The 24,725-nt window shown below is 33.2% G+C and overlaps 2 protein-coding genes across 4 annotated transcripts; both read right to left on the bottom strand.

The window, feature by feature from the left end:
• Positions 1 to 4,491: 4,491 nt before the first annotated feature.
• On the bottom strand, positions 4,492 to 11,941 carry LOC139495051 (uncharacterized). 3 transcript variants are annotated; one of them, XR_011657245.1, is made up of 3 exons: positions 11,549 to 11,941; positions 10,663 to 10,752; positions 4,492 to 4,973 (listed from the first exon to the last, which is right to left on the bottom strand). XR_011657245.1 is itself a non-coding variant. In XM_071283206.1 (2 exons), the coding sequence occupies exon 2, from the start codon at positions 8,610 to 8,612 to the stop codon at positions 6,021 to 6,023; it is 2,592 nt and encodes an 863-aa protein (XP_071139307.1). In that variant the 5' UTR covers positions 8,613 to 10,752; positions 11,549 to 11,941; the 3' UTR covers positions 4,492 to 6,020. The 3 variants fall into 3 exon arrangements, 1 of the variants encoding a protein (XP_071139307.1); XR_011657244.1 differs by lacking the exons at positions 10,663 to 10,752; positions 11,549 to 11,941 and adding an exon at positions 5,092 to 8,607; XM_071283206.1 differs by having other exon boundaries at positions 4,492 to 10,752.
• Positions 11,942 to 18,719: 6,778 nt separating this feature from the next.
• LOC139494735 (uncharacterized) lies at positions 18,720 to 20,849 on the bottom strand. Its single transcript, XM_071282940.1, has 3 exons — positions 20,780 to 20,849; positions 20,154 to 20,366; positions 18,720 to 19,621 (listed from the first exon to the last, which is right to left on the bottom strand). Exons 2-3 carry the CDS (start codon positions 20,259 to 20,261, stop codon positions 19,148 to 19,150), a joined length of 582 nt encoding a protein of 193 aa, XP_071139041.1. The 5' UTR covers positions 20,262 to 20,366; positions 20,780 to 20,849; the 3' UTR covers positions 18,720 to 19,147.
• Between the last annotated feature and the right edge of the window lie 3,876 nt (positions 20,850 to 24,725).

Here is a 24,725-nt window from a genome sequence, read left to right on the forward strand (position 1 = left end):
GCACCACAATTTTTTTCAAAGGTCAAAATATAGGGCTGTGCGGCATATTTTCACCGTTTATATGCCCTGAACTTCTCAGAGTTTAAACTTACACTAATTTTCTTAACTACCCCTACCTCGAATGAAAGGTTACCACAGATTTCAATGTAAACAATATGCACGTGTTTATTTACTGGTAACATTCCCAAGTTCTGTCTCTGCGATATAGAACACAGAGAGCATAACTGGGAACCAGTATGTAAACAAAATTAATTTTCTATGAATATTCAATTTCTCCCCAAAAGAGGAGAGAGGAGGGTTTTCAGAAACAGCTGTATTACAAAGTGCAACCTATACAGACATTTATTCAAATAGAAAACTCTATAAAAACAATTTTTCTCACATTAATACTCATTTATCAGAATTATAGTCTTAATTGATTGATTGTTGGTTGCTTAACGTCCAGTGGCAAATATTTCATGCATATTCAAGATGAGAACAAGTTCACAATAAATACAATAGGTAGGTTGATACAATAGAGGCCATCTGGGATGATGGTCGGGGAAATTTGGACTGCCACCGAAATGAGGTTATTTGATATTTTATCGTATGTTTTTCTTTGTTGTGATGTTATGCTATTGTTTCAGAAAAAGGGAGAAGGTTTGGATCCATTAAAACGTTTAATCCCGCTGCAAATGTTTGCACCTGTCCCAAGTCAGGAATCTGATGTACAGTAGTTGTCGTTTGTTTATGTAATATATACGTGTTTCTCGTTTTGTTTATATAGATTAGACCGTTGGTTTTCCCGTTTGAATGGTTTTACACTAGTAATTTTGGGGCCCTTTATAGCTTGTTGTTCGGTGTGAGCTAAGGCTCCGTGTTGAAGGCCGTACTTTAACCTATAATGGTTTACTTTTTAAATTGTTATTTGTATGGAGAGTTGTCTCATTGGCACTCACACCACATCTTCCTATATCTATATTTGATAGGGACAGAAATTTTGCCTTGCAACAGGTCACCTACGGACCCCTCAAAGAGTTGTTGCAAGGGTTCTTAACGTGCAAAGAGCGTGGCACTCTCTGTACACGAGGCATCGAATTTAACGTCCCCCTTCTGACCGGACGTGACTGCGAACTTGATACATCCCGCACAGCCAAACGGACGCCCCACTTCGGCAAGCGTTTTACTGTCTTAAAGAAATCACTGTGTATACTCTAAGTTTTTCTTTACTATACATTTTATACCCCCTCCCCTGTTTCAATTTTTCAAACAAGACTTTAATTATTGCCAGCTTACCCTATTTGCATATTTTAAAAAATGCCTAGAACCTGTTAAAAAATGTTTTGATAACATATTGAAAGCCTATCAGAATATTATAAATGTTATGTTTAGCATTAGCATTATAACATTCAAGAGTATATAAAGTATCCAATCCAACCTCTGTCTCCAGTCCACATCTTACTGTATGCCTATTTGTCAATTAAAGAACACATTTTCTGCCTCAAATGGTCAACTTAAAATTCTTGTCACAACAGTATCATCTGTAACCATATATCTGACACAATTTAGCTACTATATATACTAGAAGTGTTCAAACAAAGCCATATTTGCAATAGTTGTATGTATGCAGATACCAGTCTGAGATATAAATTCACTTACAATGTTGCAGAGATGACTGCTAACATCTGATTTTTGCATAACTTTCAAGCATAGTTATTGTTTTCTATATCAAGAACTTTAACATCATAAAATCATAACATTTACAAGTTGAATAATTTGTTTTATGACCCAGGGGGTAGGCAATTTTCAATGTTTTTTGCCCCTGGGGCCTCAAATTTTCTAAATCATTCTGCTGTTTCTAGCAATTTGGAATATTTGGTACATATTCAGGATAGAATACACTATTGTAAGTTTTCTTGAAATATTTTTGCCTTTCTGGCTTGTATTTATTATGCCGTGGTGACAAAAAAGCAGATTTAGGTGTTACGGCTTAATTTTGTGTTATCGAAAAGACACAAATACTCCATAAATAATATTCAGGAAGGATCTATGAGTTTCAATGACTGTGAAGAGTAAATATAAGCACTTCTTAACAATTGAACTTACAAATATGCAAATATTATGAATTCATTACGTATCCAGGACTTACAGTAAACTATGCATACTGTAAACTGTGAATTTATGCTGAGTCATCATTTTTTCAGGGTTAATTTTTTTTGCTTAGTTCTATATATCACAAACATTAAGCAATAGGTCAACTATATTTGGTAAATAAAATAATTGCAAGGTGTACATGTCTGTCTGGCAGGGTTCATCTGATCATGACCTCATTTCCAAGGTTAATTGGTCAATGTTAAGTTTTTCTTGTTAGGTCTGTTTCTTAGATACTATAAGCAATAGGTTTGTTTCTTAGATACTATAAGCAATAAGTCAACTATACTTAGCGAATTGAATAATTGTACGGTGTACATGTCAGTTTGGCATGATTAGTCTGACCTTGATCTAGTTTACATGGTTCATTGATAATGTTCACTTTATGTGATACTTGTATAAGTAAAATGTAAATCTTGAAGACTTTCAACATAAATTCAGTAAAGCAGGCGAAATATTTCAGTGTGCACACTCTTGTGTTTGTAATTTTCCATTCAAGAATTATTCTAGTAATGTGATAATCCTTTTTTTAGAAGGGGGTTTTGGTGAATATTGATCGATTGTTGGTTGCTTAACATTCAGTGGCAAATATTGCATGCATATTCAGAACGAGAACAAGTTCACAATAAATACAATAATTAGGTTGATACAATAGAGGCCAACTAGGATGATGGTCGGGAAAATTTTGACTGCCACTGTACCAACAAGAAGGAGGTACTTACATTGACTCAAGATATTATGAAGTTGGTTTCACATCAAAACAAAATACCTGAAACAATTAAGGAACTGTCAGAAGAAAAAACAATAGTTAATTGGAAGGAGCTTGCTGATCTAGTTTGAGTAAAATTCAAGCATTTATTTCAGAAGAGGAAACGAAACCAGCAAAATGCAACTAAGTAAATACAGCAATAGGGCAGATTGGAGGGGGGTGAAGAACTATATAAAAGCCTGAGTCCAGTTGAAAGAGAGTTGGCCAAAAAGTAAGATTAAATTTAATTATAAAGACTTTTGATTTTTTAAATTCTCTGTTTTCAACACCTATTTCCTGCAATGTGGATAAAAGTCTCTAACTATATACACACTCCGTGAATATATATACACTTGCTAAAATCCAAAATAGACTTTTAAAAAAGTTTTTAAGTTGAGTGGTAATTGTCAGCAGCCATTACACACTTATCAGTTTTATTCTCGAGTTATGCATCTTGTAGCACATATCTCTTGTGAGCATTTCAAGTTCTTCTATTTTGAGCTTGCTTTCACTAAATATATCTGTGAAGTTTGTACAGTCAATTATAAGGACTGTATTTTTTAGTCTATTAAATGTCTCTTTCCACTTCCTTTCTCCAATGAATTTGGTTACATAAATTTTAATTGGGTTGAAAGTGTCTTTCTTGTCTCACTTAATGCCGAGCATGTAGTAAGCATATGAGTAAGGTCTTCTGGTTCTTGATTGCACATTTGACAAGTTGGAGCAATTTCATGTCTGCTGAATTTATGCCGATCAGCTTGTAGGGTATACGTTCGTGTCATAATCCTACTTTTGTTTATACCTTATCGAACATCAAGAATTGTAGGTTGCAATGTGGTGTAGGTTCCAGTAGTTTGACATTTTGAGATTCACTAATGTTTTCCAATTATATTTAGTAGGCAGACTGCTTTGAAGTTCCCATATATTTGGAAGATTATATAATTGTAGGGTTTCCATTGCACAAAAGGAGAAGCTTTTGGAATTGTCAAAATTGATTGATGACTGTGAACGACAAAATTTTTTCTGTTACCTGTGTGATGTATCAAAATATTATTGTCACTTATTGTATTGTTACTTGCTCATTCTGTCGAGCTGGCGGTTGATTCCGTGCACGTTCAATGATATACATTATATTGAATGACATTGGGGTGATCTTAATACACTGACACACCGCGTCCTTGTGGAATAGCTATTAAGGAAAGTAAATTAAAACCCTTCCATCTTTTGATATTGGAGTGGATGTCGACATCACGTCTTCCCCTTCACTGGGGTAAAGCTGATGACCGTAACTGCATTCACGGTCATCCCTAGATGTCGGATGAAAAATTAGGTCAGTTTCTGTATTGTCTGTTAAAGTGTTTCTATATCATTTTCTTTACAAATCATACATTTCAACGATGTAAATGTATAAAAGATTCACACGAAAATCACTATTTACTACCGAAAAATGTGCATGAAACAGGAATTTCGATTTAAAAAAATCGCTCAGATGACCGTAAATCACAATCGAGACGACCGTAACAGAATTAGCGATTCATACAAGGGTGACCGTAATTGGTTTTAAGATGACCGTAATTTGTAAATGATGACCGTAACTTTTAAAGGATGACCGTCATTTCTAAGAAATATCCGTATTTATATAACTACCTTTTGGAATCCAATGAAGTTAATCGTGTCGGTGTAAACGTATTTTAAAATATGAGAGTATTATCCTATAAGTAGAAGAAACTAAAATGTGCTTCAAATGCATAGTTCACCATATGTATCTTTTTTACAGTAGAGGGTTGAATTTTTAAAATGAATTTGCAACAAGACATGCACATGAACAAGTGTGGAACCATGCAACAGAAGCGCGATAAAATGACACCTTACAAGTATAATGAAAAAAATGCGGTGCACAGCCTCCAACTACAAGACAAACGATTTTTTTTATTTCTGGGATTCCTTTTGTAGTAGTAGTTGGGTCTCAAAGTTCAAGTCCAATAAATTCTACTTGTTTATTGTTATAAGACGCATTTGATGAATAATACACAATACAATAGACTGCATAGTGTCGCAGGTACCCTCGTACTAAGTTCGAAGTTTACGGGAAAAACTACAAAGAAAAATGAAAACAACCTTAGTAAAACAGTCAAAATAAACAGAAAATATATTCGAATGACATATGAATCAAGCACAATATCCGCACAATACTAAAAACACAACAAATTTACCTCTTTGGGCCAATTACATACTGATCTAGTTCGTACATTCGTTCGTTCACTGACAAGGGAGATAACTGAAAAACAATGTATAAACCTAAAACCTAAAACCTAGGGCGCATCTCCGTTTCCGTTACATGGCTCCTCAAATTAGGATATCTAATTTCACTATTAAAGTCAACGAATAAATCCTTTTATTCGTATGGCTCCTCATCAGGGAATTATTCGGTCTCCTGGAGTAAGACCAACTTATGGATTGGTCGTTCTAGTTCGGTGAGCTTTGACTTACGGACTCCTCTACGATCCAAATTCGTTGATCCCACTGCGAGTCTTACTTTTCGGGCTAAATTATCATCATCAATGAATGTTTTGCAAATTCGACCTAGTCTCCACATGTTTCGCACTAAACTGTCATCCTTAATCATAACAATGTCACCAACAGATAAATTTCGCTTCGGAGCGATCCATTTTTGCCTAGACTGAATATTTGAAAGAAACTCTTTCCTCCAACGACTCCAAAATTCATTTGCAAGAAACTGAACCCGTCTCCAACGCTTTCTGGAATATACGTCGTTTTTCATGAAGTTTCCAGGTGGTGGTAGAAAAACTTTACTTTTCATAGTCAATAAATGATTTGGTGTCAACGGTTCAACGGAAAGCGGATCGTTCAGGTTTTCCAACGTAAGTGGTCGACTATTCACTATAGCTGTTGCTTCAGACATTAAAGTTCTTAACGACTCATCATCAAGCTGAGTTCCTAGCTGACATAGTAAAGTTGAAAGAATGTTTCGGACAGAACGTATCTGTCTTTCCCAAACGCCACCCATGTGGCTAGCAGACGGAACGTTCATCTTAAATTGTACGAAATCACAGTTTTGTTCAAGTAGATATTGACGGATTCGGTCAAAATCCAATTCAGACATTGCCTTAGTAAATTCTCCTTAGGCTCCAACAAAGTTAGTTCCTTGATCACACCGAAGATGCCTTACGGGTCCGCGGATAGACACAAATCTTCTCAAGGCATTAATGAAAGAGCTCGTATCTAAAGAGTTAGCAGTTTCGATATGAATTGATCTCGATGACAAACAGGTAAATAAAACTCCATACCGCTTAAGTTCCTTGCGGCCCTCCTTAATTAACCAAGGTCCAAACTGATCAACACCACAGTACGTGAATGGAGGCACGGTCTCTAGTCGGTCTACCGGTAAATCAGCCATTTTCTGTACTTGGGTTTGGCTACGCAATTTTCGACATGTAACACATTTAAACAAAAGGTTCGAAACAGCAGAACTACATCCGATTATCCAATATCCATGTGAACGTATTGTGTTCTTAGTAATTCCACGTCCTTGGTGAAATGATTTTTCGTTAAAATAGCGCATGATAAGCTCGGTGACGTGAGAATGTCTAGGTAATATAATAGGATGCTTCAAATCAATGCTCAGATCAGCACGTCGGATGCGGCCACCAACTCGGATGATGCCGGCCTGGTCGAGAAAGGGGTTAAGTTTATACAAAGACGATTTCTTTTTCATAGTATTGTTTCGCACTTTAACTGAGTCGTTGGCTTCAAACGGTCCTTCAGAATCAAATGAACGCAATATGAGTAATTCTTCCTTGAAGAAAGTGTCTTGAACCCTTTTGACAATTTCAAGTTCAGCTTGTCGCATGTCTTCCACGTTAACGGATAAACAGGTTCCCTTCGGACGTTTTGCTAGCAACGCATTTCTCAGGTTCAAGCAAAGAGCTGTCGCATGTTTAGCTCTGTTCCAATCTGAAAAGTATTCTAAACGTTCAAGTATGGACGCAGGAGGAGGTAAACAAGTACTTGTAGACATTACTTTAACTTTTCTAACTTCCGGGTCATTCAATAACGGTTTATACGTATCCGATAATTCCTTTCTGACTACGTGTTCCGCATTCCATAAGAAATCTGGTCCCGTAAACCACTTTGATTCTCTTAATTTGATCGGTGTAGCTCCACGAGAAGCAATGTCGGCTGGGTTTTCGGCAGAACTGACATAATTCCACTGAAATGGTTCGGTGTTGTCGCGAATCTGTTGTACTCTGTTAGCCACAAACACATGAAAACGCCTGGAATCATTCGCAATATAACCTAGTACTACGTTACTATCGGTCCAGAAATACTCAGTGACATTTTTATCGGAATACTCAAGTTCATCTCTCAAAATTGCACTGATTTTCACGGAGATTACTGCAGCCGTAAGCTCTAACCTGGGAATCGTAATGGGCTTTAACGGAACTACTCGAGATTTACCAATAACCAGAGCACAATGTACTTGTTGTTTAAAGTTGAAAAGGCGAACGTATGAACACTGACCGTAACCATTTGAACTAGCATCTGAAAAATGATGAAATTCTATGAATTTTACTTCGCCAAAGTCGACCGGTTTGAAGCAACGATTGATTTTCAATAATTCAAGGTCTATTAAGTCTTGCTTCCACCTTTCCCATTTGTTCTGGATATCTTCTGGTAACGGGGTATCCCAATCGGTTTGATCCTTACATAAATCTTGCAAGAGCTGTTTCCCAACAGGAATGATGGGTGAGATAATACCTAGCGGATCATATACTGCGCTTAATGTAGACAGCATTCCTAGCCTGGTAGGCGGCTTGTTGTTGAGCGTGATACGAAATTGAAACACATCTAATTCAATACACCATTCAATTCCTAATGTCTTTGTCGTAGGAAGTTCATCATGTGATAAGTTTAAATTCAACTCTTTGGCACGATCCTTTTCTGGTATGTGCGCTAAAACATCCTTAGAATTTGACAAAAATTTGTGCAACCGAAGACCACGCTTATTGCACATTTCTACACTACCATGTATAAGGTTTACTGCTTCTGTAACGTTTGACACAGATTTAAGCCCATCGTCAACGTAAAAATCACGTCTAATAAAGTTCGATACTTCGGAACCAAAATCGGCTTCATAATCATTAGCAAGTTGTTTAAGTCCAAAATTGGCACATCCTGGGGATGATGCGGCCCCAAATAAATGGACGTTCATCCTGTATTCGCACGGTTCTTTCGAAAGATCTTCATAATTGTCCCACCACAAAAATCGTAAATAATCTTGGTGTTCAGTTCTCACTTTGAACTGTAAAAACATTTGTTCAATATCGCAGACTACTGCAATTGGTTCTTGACGAAATCTACAAAGCACTCCTACCAACGAGTTCGTTAAGTCTGGGCCTTGCAGCAAGTAATCGTTTAGTGATTCACCTTTGTATCTAGAACTACAATCAAACACAACACGGACTTTTTCGGGCTTCTGAGGATGATATACTCCGTGATGTGGTATGTACCAAACATGTCCTTCGTTATCGGATTGAGACGGTTTAACTTTCTCCGCAAATCCCTTTGTTATTAAGTCATCCATACTCTTAAAATAGTCATTTCGGTATCGAGCATCATTGCGTAAACGCTTTCGAAGATGATTGAATCTCTGAATGGCTTGAGACTTGTTGTTCGGTAATATCGGTTCGGATCCTTTAAAGGTCAAGGACATTTCATAATGTCAATCATTTACTCTGATTCCGCTTTCAAGAATGTTCAAAAAACGTTTGTCATCAAATGACATAGACTGTTTGTCATGAGTTCGTTCGGAAAAATCGAGTTCCATCATTCGCGCTACTTCAACGGGAGTTACTAATTTTGTACAATTTCTAATAGTAAATAATACATGGCTTTCAAACGCTATCATTCTGTGAGAATGTGTAGTTAATGCATTATCAATGCAGCTCGGATCCACAATACCAACTATACCCTTTCCGAGGTGTGTTTTCTGTGCGTAAGGTCCATCATCAGTTGTCGGAATCACCTCTCTAGGAGTCAATGCACGGGCGCAATTATAACCTATAAATAGTCCGAATTCGCAATCACTTACTGACATCAACTGACTGGCAATCTTCTCTAACTGCGGCCATCTTATCGCCATATCACCAGTAGGTATGTGTGCTCTTTTGCCGGTAAGATGTCGCGGGCAAATGTAGACGGTAACGTTATCTTCATGTCGCTATCGTAAGCCCTTACTATCAATCCATCAATCTAACAGCTATCGACTATTGAATTCTGTGAATGTATGGTTGATAATGACAGCTTCACGTCGGTACCAGAAAGTCCAAGAGTTTGACGTGTATTGTCCAAAATGAACGTAGTATCAGACTGAGTATCTAAGAGTGCGTACACTAGTATTTCATGTTGTTGGTTATCAGTATGAGAGAGATAAACAGGAACAATCATCGAGCTTTTTCCACATGACTCGGTTATGCTCATTAAAACCGCACCAGTTTGAGACTTATAAAGTTCCATTTCCTCATTACAAGGTGTAGGTTGTTTTGAATTGTTCGGATATTGCTTTACTACATCTCAATGAAAGGCTGTCGGATGTCGTTTTGTGCAAATGCTGCACGTTGCGCGTTTGTTACACTGTTTCGATAAATGTCCAGAGCCTAAACAAGCAAAGCACAACCCTGTTCTCTTAGCAAATTCTTTACGCTCTTGTACAGATTTTGCAAGGTAGTTTCTACATGAATCAAGTATGTGTCCAGCCTTGTGACAGAACAAACAATTCTTATTAGCACCGGAGTTACTTTCTTTGGTCCTATCATAACTAGTCGACTTTGTCTCCGTTGCAAATGCATTTCTGCGTGGTGTATCACGGTCATTTTTAACACTTCGAAAGTTTGTGTCCGTTTTTCGTGGTGTACTATCTGTTTTAAGAGAGTTGAGAGAAGTAACAGGATCGTTCGCAATCGTTGATTCTCGTTCAATAAACACAGAAAAGTCTGAAATGAGGGAAATGTATGATGATCACTTTTATGTTGAGCGACAATTCGTCCCCATCGTGTAACTATCCAGTCGGGAAATGTTGATAAAAGTTTTCGGTTCTCACGATCATTGTTAAGAACGTTCAGATTCTTGATCGTTTTCATTGCGGAAAGACACTGTTTAATATAATCTGAAAATTTTCTCAATCCTAAGCTATCAGGAGACGCTATCTTAGGCCACTTTTCTAGTCGGTCACGAAAAGCATTACCAACGATAAACGGGTCACCATACCTTTGGTCTAACAGTTTTTTAGCATCAAAATAAGAGTCATCTGTTGCAATAAGGAACAAGTTTTCGATTACTTCACGAACGGAGTCTCCAACATACCTACGTAGGTAATGGATCTGCTCTAAAGGTGGTATGTTCCTTCGCTCAATAAGGGTCTCAAAAGCTACTTTCCATGACGCATATTTTAATGGATCGCCATTAAATATCGGAGGTTCAGGCGGAGGAAGTCTATTCAAGTTAACTTGGTCGGCAAAAGATTTGGCTAAGTCAGTAACCACATCTGAGCTTATTGTTTTTGACATAATTGGCATTTAGGTTTTCGGTAAATCCACATGCACAGAATCGGTTTGTACGTGATCCGTCACATCTACCAAAGTTTGATTACTTAAGGCAGTAAGAGCTTCTGAAACTTTGATAGATGTGATAAATTGAGGCAATATATGACATGATGAATCTGAAAAAGTGGTTGTGTTCTTATTTACTATATTAGTTGTACCTACATTTGTAACACCATGCATCATGCTTTCCTTAAACAGCTCCTCCGCATTCATTATGGCTGTTTTAAGCAGCTTTCTTTATTTCATTTTGCTCTGTAAAAAAAAGAGTTATTTTTTTCTTTTATTCAGCTAATAATTAAAACCAATCATATACAAAAAGAATTAAATTTGACAGGCACAATTACTTAAAACTGAAACAGTAAATGAATTTATATCACAGCTACATGTATACAGAGTGAAGAATGGGCAGACAAATTAAAATTCTAAAGAAAACCTAAGAATTTAAGAAATGAAGATAAGATTGACTTTTTCACTTATATAAGTAAAAAATCTGAATATCTAAGTCATTTTTTTGTACCTATACAAGTAAATAAGTATATTAAAAATTACTTGTACAAGTAGTACCCCTGACTGTTATATATATGTTAATAAACAGATGAAAATAAAGAAACAACATTTTGAATTTGGCTTTTAATAAATAATATTGGGATTAAAACTTCCAACTGTTAATTATCATATTGCATCAATCATTGCGTAAATGATAATTTCTTTAATAGTTTGTCTTTTTATAAATTCAATGAAATAATTGTGTCCATCATTGTCCATGGACCAATCTTAACAAAACCTACTTATATTATTTGCTTTAGGATGTTTTACTTCTTGTCCGTATCAAGTTTCTATAATTATTTTCCATGCATTGCTTATTACTACATGTCTATACACCATATACTTTTTTGGTGAGCCTTGCATTTTTAATTTGAAAATTTAACTGTCTCGAGTGGATAAATATCAGTTGATACATACTTGATGATGTGGTAGAATCAAATAAATATAGTTTTGAGCTGCATTATATCAAGCAGATAAATAACAGAGCATAATACACAATTACCCTTTTTCTTCTTTGCCAAGCTCTTGTTTGTACATGTATTGTTGGCTTCATTCTGAACAGATTTCCTTTTTGGCGTGTTTTTTTTTCTTTGTTTCAGGTTTTTTCTTATTTTCAAGAAGGAACTTCTGACACTTTTCCTTGGCATCTACAAATATATAAAAAGTAATGCAAAAATAACTATATATGTATAAGTGATAAAACTGCGCTCTTGATACAACAGTATAGTTATTTTTTTCACATTTAAGACTCGAATATAATGACTTAAGGTTGCATGGTCAGGTATGAACAATAGATCTGGTAAACAGGTATAATCAATAGTTTGCAGTTCTTATTTTTGGTTGAACTTTAAGACTTTCCGTGCCTATATATATATATCAGCACTGAAAATTTTTACTGAAACTACCAAAAAAAAAAACATGCACCCGGCCCAAAACAAACTCACATAATTCAATTGTAAACTAATGATGATTAGGAAAAGTAAGATCCATATATATATAATAATAATTTAAATTATATATGTTTTGTTAAATCTTCTGTTAATTTTAAAGTCTTTTAATGAATTCTAAATAAATATAATTTTGTATTATTGGATAAACTAGGAACTTGTTTACAAAAAGGCCTTTTATATATGGGTCATTTTCAGTACACCCATGCTAAATTTTTTATTTCTAATGGAAATTTCAGTTGTAATGGTTTAAATGAAAGCTTGTCGGATTTGTGATTCATAACATTAATAATAAACACACCTTACCTCTATTTTGATAAGATTAAACTGCATTTAAGTCCGATTTTGGGGGTATTTGTGTGCGTACATTGTCAGAAAAACACATTTCAAATGATTTTTTTCCAATTTTCTGATCGCCTTGATATCTGCGAAAGGGACTTTTTAAGAATATTAATTATAATTCTAACCAAAAATCGTAGCTTCTTTATCATTGTATATAACAGATTATCTACAAACTAAATTCAATCAGCGTACAGGAGGTTCATGTCTATCCTGTTACTTAAATCAGTTATTAAATTATTCTCCCTATGAATATTGAATCAGTCAGTGTTGATTTCAAAAATGCAAAGTAATAAACCTATTCTTAATAGCCCAACATTTCTTTTAAATATGGTAACAGGATAGACAAAATAATGTACCACCGGTCCCAAAATGTTTCAACATATTCTTGTATGACATCATTAAAATTGCATCTTTAAATATGTTGTTCTTAAAATACTGTTTGTTTTGATTTGCTTATGTAGATGGTTGTTTGAATAAGTAACTTTTAAAATTTTACGACAAAACAGATGATTTCAGCTTTCCAATTATGAACTTTCCATTTCTAAGTAGTAACATTCCAGCAGCACTTGCATACGGGGCATATATCTCCCAATTGATACGATATTCCCGTGCTTGCATTTCCTATCATGATTTTCTTGATAGAGGGTTACTGCTCACAAGGAAGCTATTAAACCAAAAGTTCCAAATGGTGAAGTTGAAATCATCCCTTCGTAAATTTTACGGACGCCATCACGAGTTGGTTGACCGTTATGGAATAACCGTTTCACAAATGATATCGGATATGTTCCTTACGTCGTAACTACAATCCCCTTCCCTTTCATGGATGTGACCTACCGAATTAGACTATTTACCGGATTTGTAATCACATAAGCAACACGACGGGTGCCACATGTGGAGCAGGATCTGCTTACCCTTCCGGAGCACCTGAGATCACCTCTAGTTTTTGGTGGGGTTCGTGTTGTTTAATCTTTAGTTTTCTATGTTGTGTCATGTGTACTATTGTTTTTCTGTTTGTCTTTTCAGTTTTAGCCATGGTGTTGTCAGTTTGTTTTAGATATATGAGATTGACTGTCCCTTTGGTATCTTTCGTTCCTCTTTAAATAATCTTTTCAATTTCAAAAATTAGACATTTTTTGAAAATGACCCATATATATTTGTATTTTACCCCCTTAACAAAGCAATGAAGGGAACATATTCTTTTTAAATTAAGGGGATTTGTGATATAAATTTCTGAGAAAGAAACCAACCAACAAAAATAATCAAAAGACTTCAAGAGAACACCATATATATGTACTGTCCTCAGCAATAGACATCGGTTATTACAGCTAAATATTGTCACAAGTCTTTTAAAGTTGTACCTATATTATAAATGTTAATAAGAAGCAAGATCTGACATCATATGACAAATTTTTAATGAAATGATTAGAAAAATATATTATGTCATGACTGTCTAAATGTATGATGCTCTTAATAAATAAAATATCTGTTTATCAAGTATCCCCTTGCATTCATAGTATTAATGAAAAAGTTATAAATTGTAAACATTTTACTGACTACCTGATATACACCTATGCTTAAAAATGACATTAATAGCAAGAAACATCTTGCAGTATGCAGTCAGAGGTCAAAATATTACATTTTTGTACATGTACCTGTAGTAGCAACACTTCTTATTTTTTTAATAAGTAATACATGCACATGTGTATGTATTTTTCTGTTCCTTTTATTAAACACAATTGAGAATCAGTGTCCATAGATGGTGTATAGGCAGTCCAAATTTCTCCAACCATCATCCCAGGTGGCCTATATTGTATCAACCTACCTATTGTATTTATTGTGAACTTGTTCTCGTCCTGAATATGCATGAAATATTTGCCACTGGACGTTAAGCAACCAACAATCAATCAATCTCAAAATGGAAGTAAATTTGAGCAGTAGAAGAGTGGTAGAGAAGTTGGGGTTATTGAGAGGAAAATTTGGCGCGATTAGAACAGCGGATGTCAAAAACAAGATGTGGGCTAAGATAACAGAGTAGGTGAAAGTTCTGGGGATAAGTTACAGAAAGCTTTTAACTGTAAGACCAAATTTAGGAACCTAACCAGAGGTAATCTTCAAGTTAACGTTACGTTTACTATCAACTTGTAGGTAAAATCTGACACCAAACGTTAACGTAGATCGTACAATTTTCAGTGAAACGCAGGCCTGTATGTAAGCAACTCTGTTCCGGGCATGTCAAAAATAAGACAATGTAAAACAATTCAAACGAGAAAACTAACGTCCTTATTAATGTAAAAAATGCACATATTGTACATTATAGATTGATACTGTAAATGCAGACAATAAGTACGACATAACAGAAAAGTATGTAGAGCTTTTAGAATGTTCAGGTTTCAGGAAGACATTAAATGAAAAAAACAAGAGAAGAGGTTGTGAGAGCCATGCAGAATCATTTTATTTTTTTTTCAAATGGTTGCATCACTTCTCCAGTTTATAGAGGGTAAATACTAATTTCCGATAACAATATTTGACAAAACAAAATGTATGTATCACACTATTTATTAATCTAGCTCCCATTTGTTTATCTTACTTTGAAAACTTGTAATATGTTTTATTGTTCTTTTTAAATTTTCACATGGCATTAATATTTTGCAATCCAAGTATGATAGAGAAGCTCAAGAAGATTAAAGAGGACACTCAAGCATTCAAGCTGTAGATTAAGACAGATTTTAAGCTCCACTTAGCACTTGAAGACCAATGCCCAGACCATTGTGTAAAATATGCTTTGTCAGATCCAAATGACAGCAGCTTACAACCCTTATGTCCACCTTACCATGCCATGACTTGTTACAGAAATCAACTACTATCTGTATCATTGGTCAAGCCTAAAAAGATCCTCTTAGAACTACAAGGTATTGATATCATATGAAACATCAAGTAATTTGTTTGGTTTAAACATTTGTGTGATTGTCTGAATTATAAGTTTAGTGTTATTTCAGTAACAAATCATAACATAACTCGCTGTTCCAAAAAAACCCAGGCGAAGCAACTGTTTCGGTGTAGGTATATATGTTGGTCCAGGTTGAGTTGGTTTTTCTAGGGGTGGACTTCTTGGGCTTCTTTGCTGGAGGAGGTAAAGATGGCATGGATTTGGTAGATATTGGAGAGAGTGCTGACAAAATTGTGATAACTGTCGGCGTTGTTGAGGGTTTAGATGTTGATTTCTTTGGGCTTGATGGTATAACTGTTACTGGTGCTGAGGATGGGTTTTCATCTGTAAGATGTCAATTTTTTTAATTTATAAGATTCTGTATTTACTTCTGGTATCTGAATGACCATGGATCCTTTATTGTACATGTAGGAGGAAAAAGAGAGGATGGGAAGAGGGGCTGTAAAGCTAAGGTAATGCTATGCATTAAGACGCGCGTTTTGTTAACATTAGATACAACAGTGACGTTCAGATCATAGCTGAAGATGAACACAATGTTCAAATTGACAAGTAGTTAAACATGTGCAATCATAAATCTTGTCCGAAACGAGAATCATAATCTTATTATTTTTATAGACCACATTCAAAGCTAAATCTAAGGGACGACATTAAAGTTAAATTTAAATTTAAGATGAAAAACTTAATTAACATAGTTTTTCAATGACTCCCCTGTGACTACATTCATATAACAATGCATCCAAAAGTTAATACATGACTTTCTATCGTTATCACAAATGGTATACACCATGTTTACTTGTTTTTGTTAACGGTATCACATTTAATTCATGTCTGTGGGTAATTTTTGTTTGTCATTTTCTGATATTCCAACCCCCTTCAGGAGAGTTTTTTAATTCTGAAAGGAGAAATATTGTGAATGAGTTATGAAAAATAATGTTTATTCTCAATTAAAGAGAGAGAAAGGAAAGAAAATTGGGACTAGATCTACTAATTTGATTTGCACACGCCTGACAGAGAAGTTTGATTTGTATTTATAATTTTGTACAAATAACGTTATTACAATTCACACAAGTTAAAATGCACTTTTATCAACAACAAACAATGCAAGTAAAGTTGGGAAGTGAGTTACCAGCATGTTTCTCATCACAATCACTTTGAGAACTAAAAGCGATTCACCATCAGAAGAGTATCCAATTTTAATCGAGTACGATTTGAGATTCACTCTATTAAGTTTTGCCGCATTAAGTTATAGCCTAGTCAACATTCAAGAAACTCAAACTTTTTGTAGATTGTGTATTTCCGAGAAGTGTTTGTAAAGCAGGACCCAAGAGTACTTGTTTGCCCACTGATAATTAAGATTTAAAACATTCAGACATCCCTGATGACGAAATTTTCGATAGGAGCACTAGAGATAGATTGTATGTGTTCGTCTTGTTTATGAGTCGGAAGTCTCTTCTCTTCTTTTCTTTGCTTTTATCGATTCTAAATATGTCTATTTTATGTATGAAACAAAACATCTAATCAATGCAACTCAAGGAATAATAATGTGACTGAAACTGTGGACGCACAAGTTAAACTGCACGATAGAAACAATCCCTATTGTTCAATGACTCTATCTACTTCTGTAAAATTTGGTGATCGATATATATGTGGTCAGGAACATGTGACATTAGTTCAAAAATGGGAATCCACGAAAATTGATACCCACGAAAATAAATGAATCCACAGTATTTTCCCATTTTCGAACTAATGTCACATACAAAATTTTATGACTATTGTGTTTAATTTCCTTTTCAATACGTTCCTGTATGATATCAACTAATTATTTTGTCCTTGCAGATGATAAACACCACAGTTCTAATGGAAATTCATTATCTAAACAATTATTCCTCCATGTAAATCCTTTACTAACATTGGAATTTTAAATTGAAGTCCTTCAGGTGTTCATTTATATATTTCTATTGTTTTGAAACACTCTTCCTATTCCTAATGAATATAACATTATAAGATTATACTCACTCCAAAATTGTTTTTACTTTTAATGAGTAGATTTAAGAAGTAAACAAACAATAATTTTAATAATAAACATTATAAGGTCAAGATCAGATAAACAAATTTAAAAAACAAGTTGCTTTTAAAAAAAAAAAGACAATAGGTGAACACGAAGTGCAACAGCATAATTTTAGATGGAAAAACTTTACATAAAGGAAAAATTGTCATTAAGTCCATCAGCTTGTTGTTGTTTGTTTTTAATAGAAAGATTTCTTAATCTATATCATATGCACACTGTAGACATACAGATGTAAAAGAATATGCCCCACACTTTCTGTTGGAAGGGCATAACTCACAGGGGATAATATTTTTTTAGAGGATGCCATTACTTGCATTATCTCTCTTTTCTTATTAAAATGTACATAGGCCACCACTCTGATTAATTTTTGATTACTTTACTTCCAGTCACAACTATATGTATAAACTGCATAAATAAGAAGAGTGCCACCATTATGAAATTGACTTCACAACTTTTGAGATGGGAGATTGTGTCCTTGACATTTACTATTTATCCATTCTTTTTTCATGTATGTAAGAAAAGTTAGAATACTAATACAATCTATAGATGGTACTTTTGATAATATTTTTTGAAGTATAGATTCTAGGTACTGTAGTTGTTTATTATCTTAATTACGTGGCACAGGGTTCTTTTTTGTTGTCTGTATAATTCTAACCCCAACTGTTTCGTTCCTTTTTTGATATTATCGTTTTGGCGTGGCTTGGTATTTTTACATCCTGCATGTGTCCTATTGTGTTATGGTAATTTTTAAATTTTTGTCTTACTTTTTGCTAATATGTCTCGTCTCTTGAGTGTTTTTGTATTATTTTGTTCTTTTCTATTGACATATTTGATGTCTCTTGGTATTTAAGAGTTAAACACCATGTTGATCGACTGCTGTACCCCATTTTTCAATTAAATGGAATACTATGCGACTGTCTTAAAAGTGAGAGGTTCAGCTAGCTTTAAAACCAGCTTTTATCCACCATTTTCTACAGTAGAAAATGCCTGTACCAAGTCAGGAATATGACAGTTGCTTTCCATTAGTTTGATGTGTTTGAGCCCTCCCTTTTTTGCCAGTTAATTAAGGACTTTCGCTTTAGAAGTTTCATTGGTATGTTTTACTTTTATCCATTCTGTTTTCATCTGTGTGTGAATAGTAAGAATACTAATACAATATGTGATCACATAGTAACTTTGGTGTTGGGAGATTGTCTCCTTAACATTTACTATTTATCCATTATTTGGTCACATATGCATGAAAAGTGACAAAACTAATATAAGAGAATTATTTATTATAAGCATTTATATAGACATTTAAATGATGATTTTTGAACATTATTTTAATTCTAATTATTATAAAATTAAAATTTAATTAAAGAACTCAGACACTTGAGTATTTCTTTAGTGTAACATGAAAATTGACTGTCGATATGACAGATACACTTTATTTTGTTAATAAATTCAAAATAAGTTTACACATTTATAAATGTTCTACCATAAAAATTTGATTACACTAAAAATATTGATAATCTAATATTATATCAATACAATAATTAAAACTAAAAAAGTAAACTAAATAACTTCAAGTTCTGCACTAGTCTAACAAAAAGACAATACAATATTATATCAATACAATAATTAAAATGCACTAATCTAACAATAAGACATTGATACCATATTATATCAATACAATAATTAAAAACTAAAAAAGTAAACTAAATAACTACAAGATATGCACTAATCTAACAATTAGACAAAAAATTGACAACAAAACATGAAGCTCAAAACAGCAATTTCCATCATACTAGCAGAATTTTACTTTCTTTTCATCAAAATATTTACAATGGTAGTTCCACGAAGTGTATATCTAATTTCAAACGGCACAATTTTCATGATTGCTTCCATGATAATAGTTTTATCAAAATCCAACTGAAACTCAATTCCCCTTGACTGAAACACCTGTTTAATTGTTGGAAGAAACATTGCACATTTTTTGTTTCCATTTTCTGTGTTTAAGAGGACAACTACTCTCAAATATGTTTTTGCAGTAGATGCTCTGAAAGTTCCATTACATTTACTACATCTCATCACATATAATTGATTCTGAAGTACTGTGACTAATTTCTTATTACTGCATGAGTTGATAGGACAGGCAAGATAAGGATCTACTTCGAAGACTGCAATAACACTACCAACTGGCATATGACTAGGCGCAACTTCATCAGTTCTGTCAGCATCATCATCATCAGAGCTTATTGGTAGCTCTTGAAGTTCACTCTCTGCAACTACCTGTAACATAATGATAAAACACAGTGAAGAGTTGTTGCTTAAATACCAATGAATTAAAAGATGTGCTAATTGAATAACTAAGTTAATATAAGTGCAACTCATTTGTTCAGATTCAATACAACTCTCTAGACCTCACTTAATATTTATTCACCCGTCTGATGTATGGTAATTTTAGGTTTTGTGATTTGTCGGAAATTGATAATTATGTCATGTTTTTTAAAACGTTAGTGGCAAGCAAAACATGGACACAGTTATTCTGAATAGATCTAAAAAATGAAAGAGGAAAACAGATTCTCCTTCTGTCCAGTCACAAAATTTACACTTTAAATTCTAATATGCTTGCACATTGAAGATGTAAACTTTAAATATTGCAACCCTCTCGCAAGAGAAGAGCAACCTCTATTTGTGTATTTGGATTCATAAATTATTATGAAAACTATACAAAATGCGATAAAAACCTTTTGTCACTAATAATTATTATATAAAGCAGTTGCACTTAACTTTCTATAGTTAAACATATACATGTACAAACCTCTAAAACACTAGCCTTCGTTGTTGATAGTTTTTTCTCTGCATTAAAAAGTCGTACTCTACATTTACTGATGTTGATTACTTTGCCTTTCTGTATGGTGTCTACCATAGAATCCCACACTGCAACTGTCGCTTTTCCTGTACTGTCTTTAAGTGATATTTCTAGAAATAGTACATCATTTCCACCTACCGGTTTTGTAGTTGCTGGGCTAACCTAAATTGAATCGTATAATTTCTCAATAGAATATAAGCCTGCTACATGAAATATTTACTTAAATCGTTTTTTTTTTTTTTGTTAATATCAAGATATATATTTGTTGGTAACTCCCCTGGCAATGATCAACAAAATCTGACATTTAACAGAATGGAAATATCTACTTCTTTAACTTCAATTCACAAGCTTTAATTTAAAGTATTGCTTTCCTGAATGTTTCCTTGTTTGTGTCTGTCTCTTCTTGGGTTATTTGGTCTTGCTTTCATTTGTTACTTTGTAATTTTTTTATTTATGCAGCTGTTTTGCTGTGTCAGTATCTTCTGTTTTAACAAAAAAAAAGCATCATTATTAAGTGTTAAAAATCTTTTCTTTCATATTAATCCAACTACATACATTTTAGATCTATAACATACCTTTGAGACTATACCATTTACTGAATGCAATGATTTTTCTGGCGAGTTCAAAATTGCTGTAATGGTATCTGCTTCAGGTATGATGAAAGCTTAAGTAACTGCAACCTCTGTACGTTTAGTAATCCCAATGTACGACTGTTTGAGGAGGATATCCATCAGTATTACTCCCATGTTTTTCCTGAATCTATCAAATACATCAGGATTGTATATTGTTGCAGTTATGCTCCCAGTCTCATCCCCTAAGACGACATATAGCCTTTCTTTTCCATGTTCTTTTTGTATTTGGCCTACATTTAGTACCACTGCCTTTACAGTAGGTGTTTCATTGGGACTATCTGGCTCAATTTTCCTAATATCAGCAATCTTTAGCATCTTCTAAAAATATAAGAAGTATTTATGTACATTTTAAACTGATAGAAATATGAAATTATGGCAATATATAGCTTTTCATCATGAAATGAAATAAAACACATTTAGAAAAATAAGCACTATACTATAGCAAATATAATTTGTTTCAGGATTGTAGTTGATCATGTTCAAAGGGGAGATAACTCCTAGACTATGGACTTTCCAAATTGATTTTCCTCTGAGTTCAGTATTTTTGTGATTTTACTTTTTATTGATAATTTTCCAACATTTTACTGTAAATTGATAGATTTTTTGGATAATTGTATTTGATGTTATTTTAAATCGGTCATTTGATCATGATAATTTTCTCATATGTACTGACAATTGTATTAGAAGTAAAATTTTACTTCTTTTTGTATATATTTATTCAGATGTAACCTATATTGATAAATTTTCCACATTTTACTGTTAATTTTACAACTTTTTTTAAAATTGTATATGATGTTACCTTAAATATGTCATTTGATCAAGACATTTTCCTAATATGTATTGACAATTGTATAAGAAGTAAAATTGAACCAACCACCGGTTTTTTGAATCGTTTTTACATTTTTATGATAATTTTAACCCCTTTTTAATAATTGTAGTAGATGAAACCCTTAATCGACCATATCTAATAGATATTTGTAAATAATTACATTAGTGTTGCCACCTGTGTATATATAATTTTCCAACATTTTACTGTAAAGTGGTCGATATATTTAGAATTGTATTTGTTTTTACCTTCAATTGGTCATTTGATCATGATAATTTTCTCATATGTATTGACAATGGTATTAGAAGTAAACTTGAACCAACCACAGCTTTTTTCAAACAAATTACAAAATGTTTCAGTCAATTTTACCACTTTTTGGATATTCATTCATATAATACATTTATTGATAATTTTCGACATTATACTGTAAATTTTACTTTTTGGATATTCATTCAGATAATACATTAATTGATAATTTTCCAACATTATACTGTAAATTGATTGATTTTTTTAATAATTGTATTTGATGTTATATTAAATCGGTCATTTGATCATGATAATTTTCTAATATGTATTGACAATTGTATTTGAAGTAAACTTGAACCAACCACAGCTTTTTTCAAACAATTTACAAAAATGTTCAGCATATTTTACCACTTTTTTGGATATTTATTCATATAATACATTTATTGATAATTTTTCGACATTTTACTGTAAATTTTACTTTTTGGATATTCATTTAGATAATACATTTATTGATATGTTTCCAACATTTTACTGTAAATTGATTGATTTTTTGAATAATTGTATTTGATGTTATATTAAATCGGTCATTTGATCATGATAATTTTCTAATATGTACTGACAATTGTATTAGAAGTAAACTTGAACCAACCACAGCTTTTTTTAAACAATTTACAAAAATGTTCAGCATATTTTACCACTTCTTTCGATATTCAATCATATAAAACATTTATTGATAATTTGTCGACAATAAACTGTCAATTTTACTTTTTGGATATTCATTCAGATAATACATTTATTGATAATTTTCCAACATTTTACTGTAAATTGATAGATTTTTTTGATAATAATATTTGATGTTATTTTAAATCGGTCATTTGATCATGATAATTTTCTCATATGTACTGACAATTGTATTAGAAGTAAAATTGAACCAGCCACTGCTTTATTTAAAAAGTTCAACATTTTTTAATAAATTTTACTTCTTTTTGGATATTCATTCAGATGTAACCTATATTGATAAATTTTACACATTTTACTGTTAATATTGCAACTACTGTTAATTTTACAACTTTTTTTTTAAATTGTATATGATGTTACCTTAAATATGTCATTTGATCAAGACATTTTCCTAATATGTATTGACAATTGTAAAAGAAGTAAAATTGAACCGCTTTATAAAATCGTTTTTACATTTTTATGATAATTTTAACCCTTTTTAGCTCACCTGTCCCGAAGGGACAAATGAGCTTATGCCATCACTTGGCGTCCGTCGTCTGTCGTCCGTCGTCTGTCGTCGTAAACTATTTCAAGAATCTTCTCCTCTGAAACTACTGGGCCAAATACTTTCAAACTTTAACTGAATGTTCCTTAGGGTATCTAATTTATAAATTGTATCCGAAGTTTTGATCTATCAACAAACATGGTCGCCATTGCTAAAAATAGAACATAGGGGTCAAATGCAGTTTGTGGCTTATAACTCAAAAACCAAAGCATTTAGAGCAAATCTGACGGGGTAATATTGTTTATCAGGTCAAGATCTATCTGCCCTGAAATTTTCAGATGAATCAGACAACCTGTTGTTGGGTTGCTGCCCCTGAATTGGTAATTTTAAGGAAATTTTGCTGTTTTTGGTTATTATCTTGAATATTATTATAGATAGAGATAAACTGTAAACAGGAATAATGTTCAGCAAAGTAAGATTTACAAATAAGTCAAATGACGGAAATGGTCAGTTGACCCTTTTAGGAGTTATTGCCCTTTATAGTCAATTTTTAACCATTTTTCGTAAATCTTAGTAATCTTTTACAAAAATCTTCTCCTCTGAAACTACAGGGCCAAATACTTCCAAACTTTAACTGAATGTTCCTTAGGGTATCTAGTTTGTAAATTGTATCCGAAGTTATGATCTATCAACAAACATGGTCGCCATTGCTAAAAATAGAACATAGGGGTCAAATGCAGTTTTTGGCTTATAACTCAAAAACCAAAGCATTTAGAGCAAATCTGACGGGGTAATATTGTTTATCAGGTCAAGATCTATCTGCCCTGAAATTTTGAGATGAATCAGACAACCTGTTGTTGGGTTGCTGCCCCTGAATTGGTAATTTTAAGGAAATTTTGCTGTTTTTGGTTATTATCTTGAATATTATTATAGATAGAGATAAACTGTAAACAGCAATAATGTTCAGCAAAGTAAGATCTTCAATTAAGTCAAATTGACCAAAATTGTCAATTGACCACTTTTTTTCACAATTTGTTCATCATGTTGACTTACTTTAAAAAATCTTCTCCTTTGAAACTGCTGTATCAATTTCAGCCAAACTTAGGCTAAATGAGTTTCAGAGTATCACACAATATCACACACCTATACCCCCCCTCCAAAAAAAAAAAAAATTGACCCCCAAAAAATTACCCTCATTTCAAGTAAAAGAGCCCTAAATTTTCATAAAAAAAAAAGCAAAAAAAACACCCCAAAAAACACCAAATTTTCTTACTCCCAAAAAAAAATTTTTTTTTAATAACTTTTTTATAAAAAAAAAAGTTATTAAAAACACCCAAAAACAACAAAAAAATTCCAAAAACAAAAATTAAAAAAACCGGGAGAACAGGCAGAGAAAAAATTCTGTGGGATTTAAGAGAAAAAAAAAAATCAATTTTTACTTTTAAAAATGAAACAACCTACAGCTCCTGATTTATATCCAGAATTACCTATAGAAGATGGACAAAATTATAGACTACAAAAAATAACAGAAATAGAAAAAACATTAATAAATGAGAGAGATAAACGTAAATCACTATACAAAAAATATAAACGCG

Source organism: Mytilus edulis, chromosome 11 (genome assembly GCF_963676685.1).
Source record: "Mytilus edulis chromosome 11, xbMytEdul2.2, whole genome shotgun sequence".
Taxonomy (NCBI): Eukaryota; Metazoa; Mollusca; class Bivalvia; order Mytilida; family Mytilidae; genus Mytilus; species Mytilus edulis.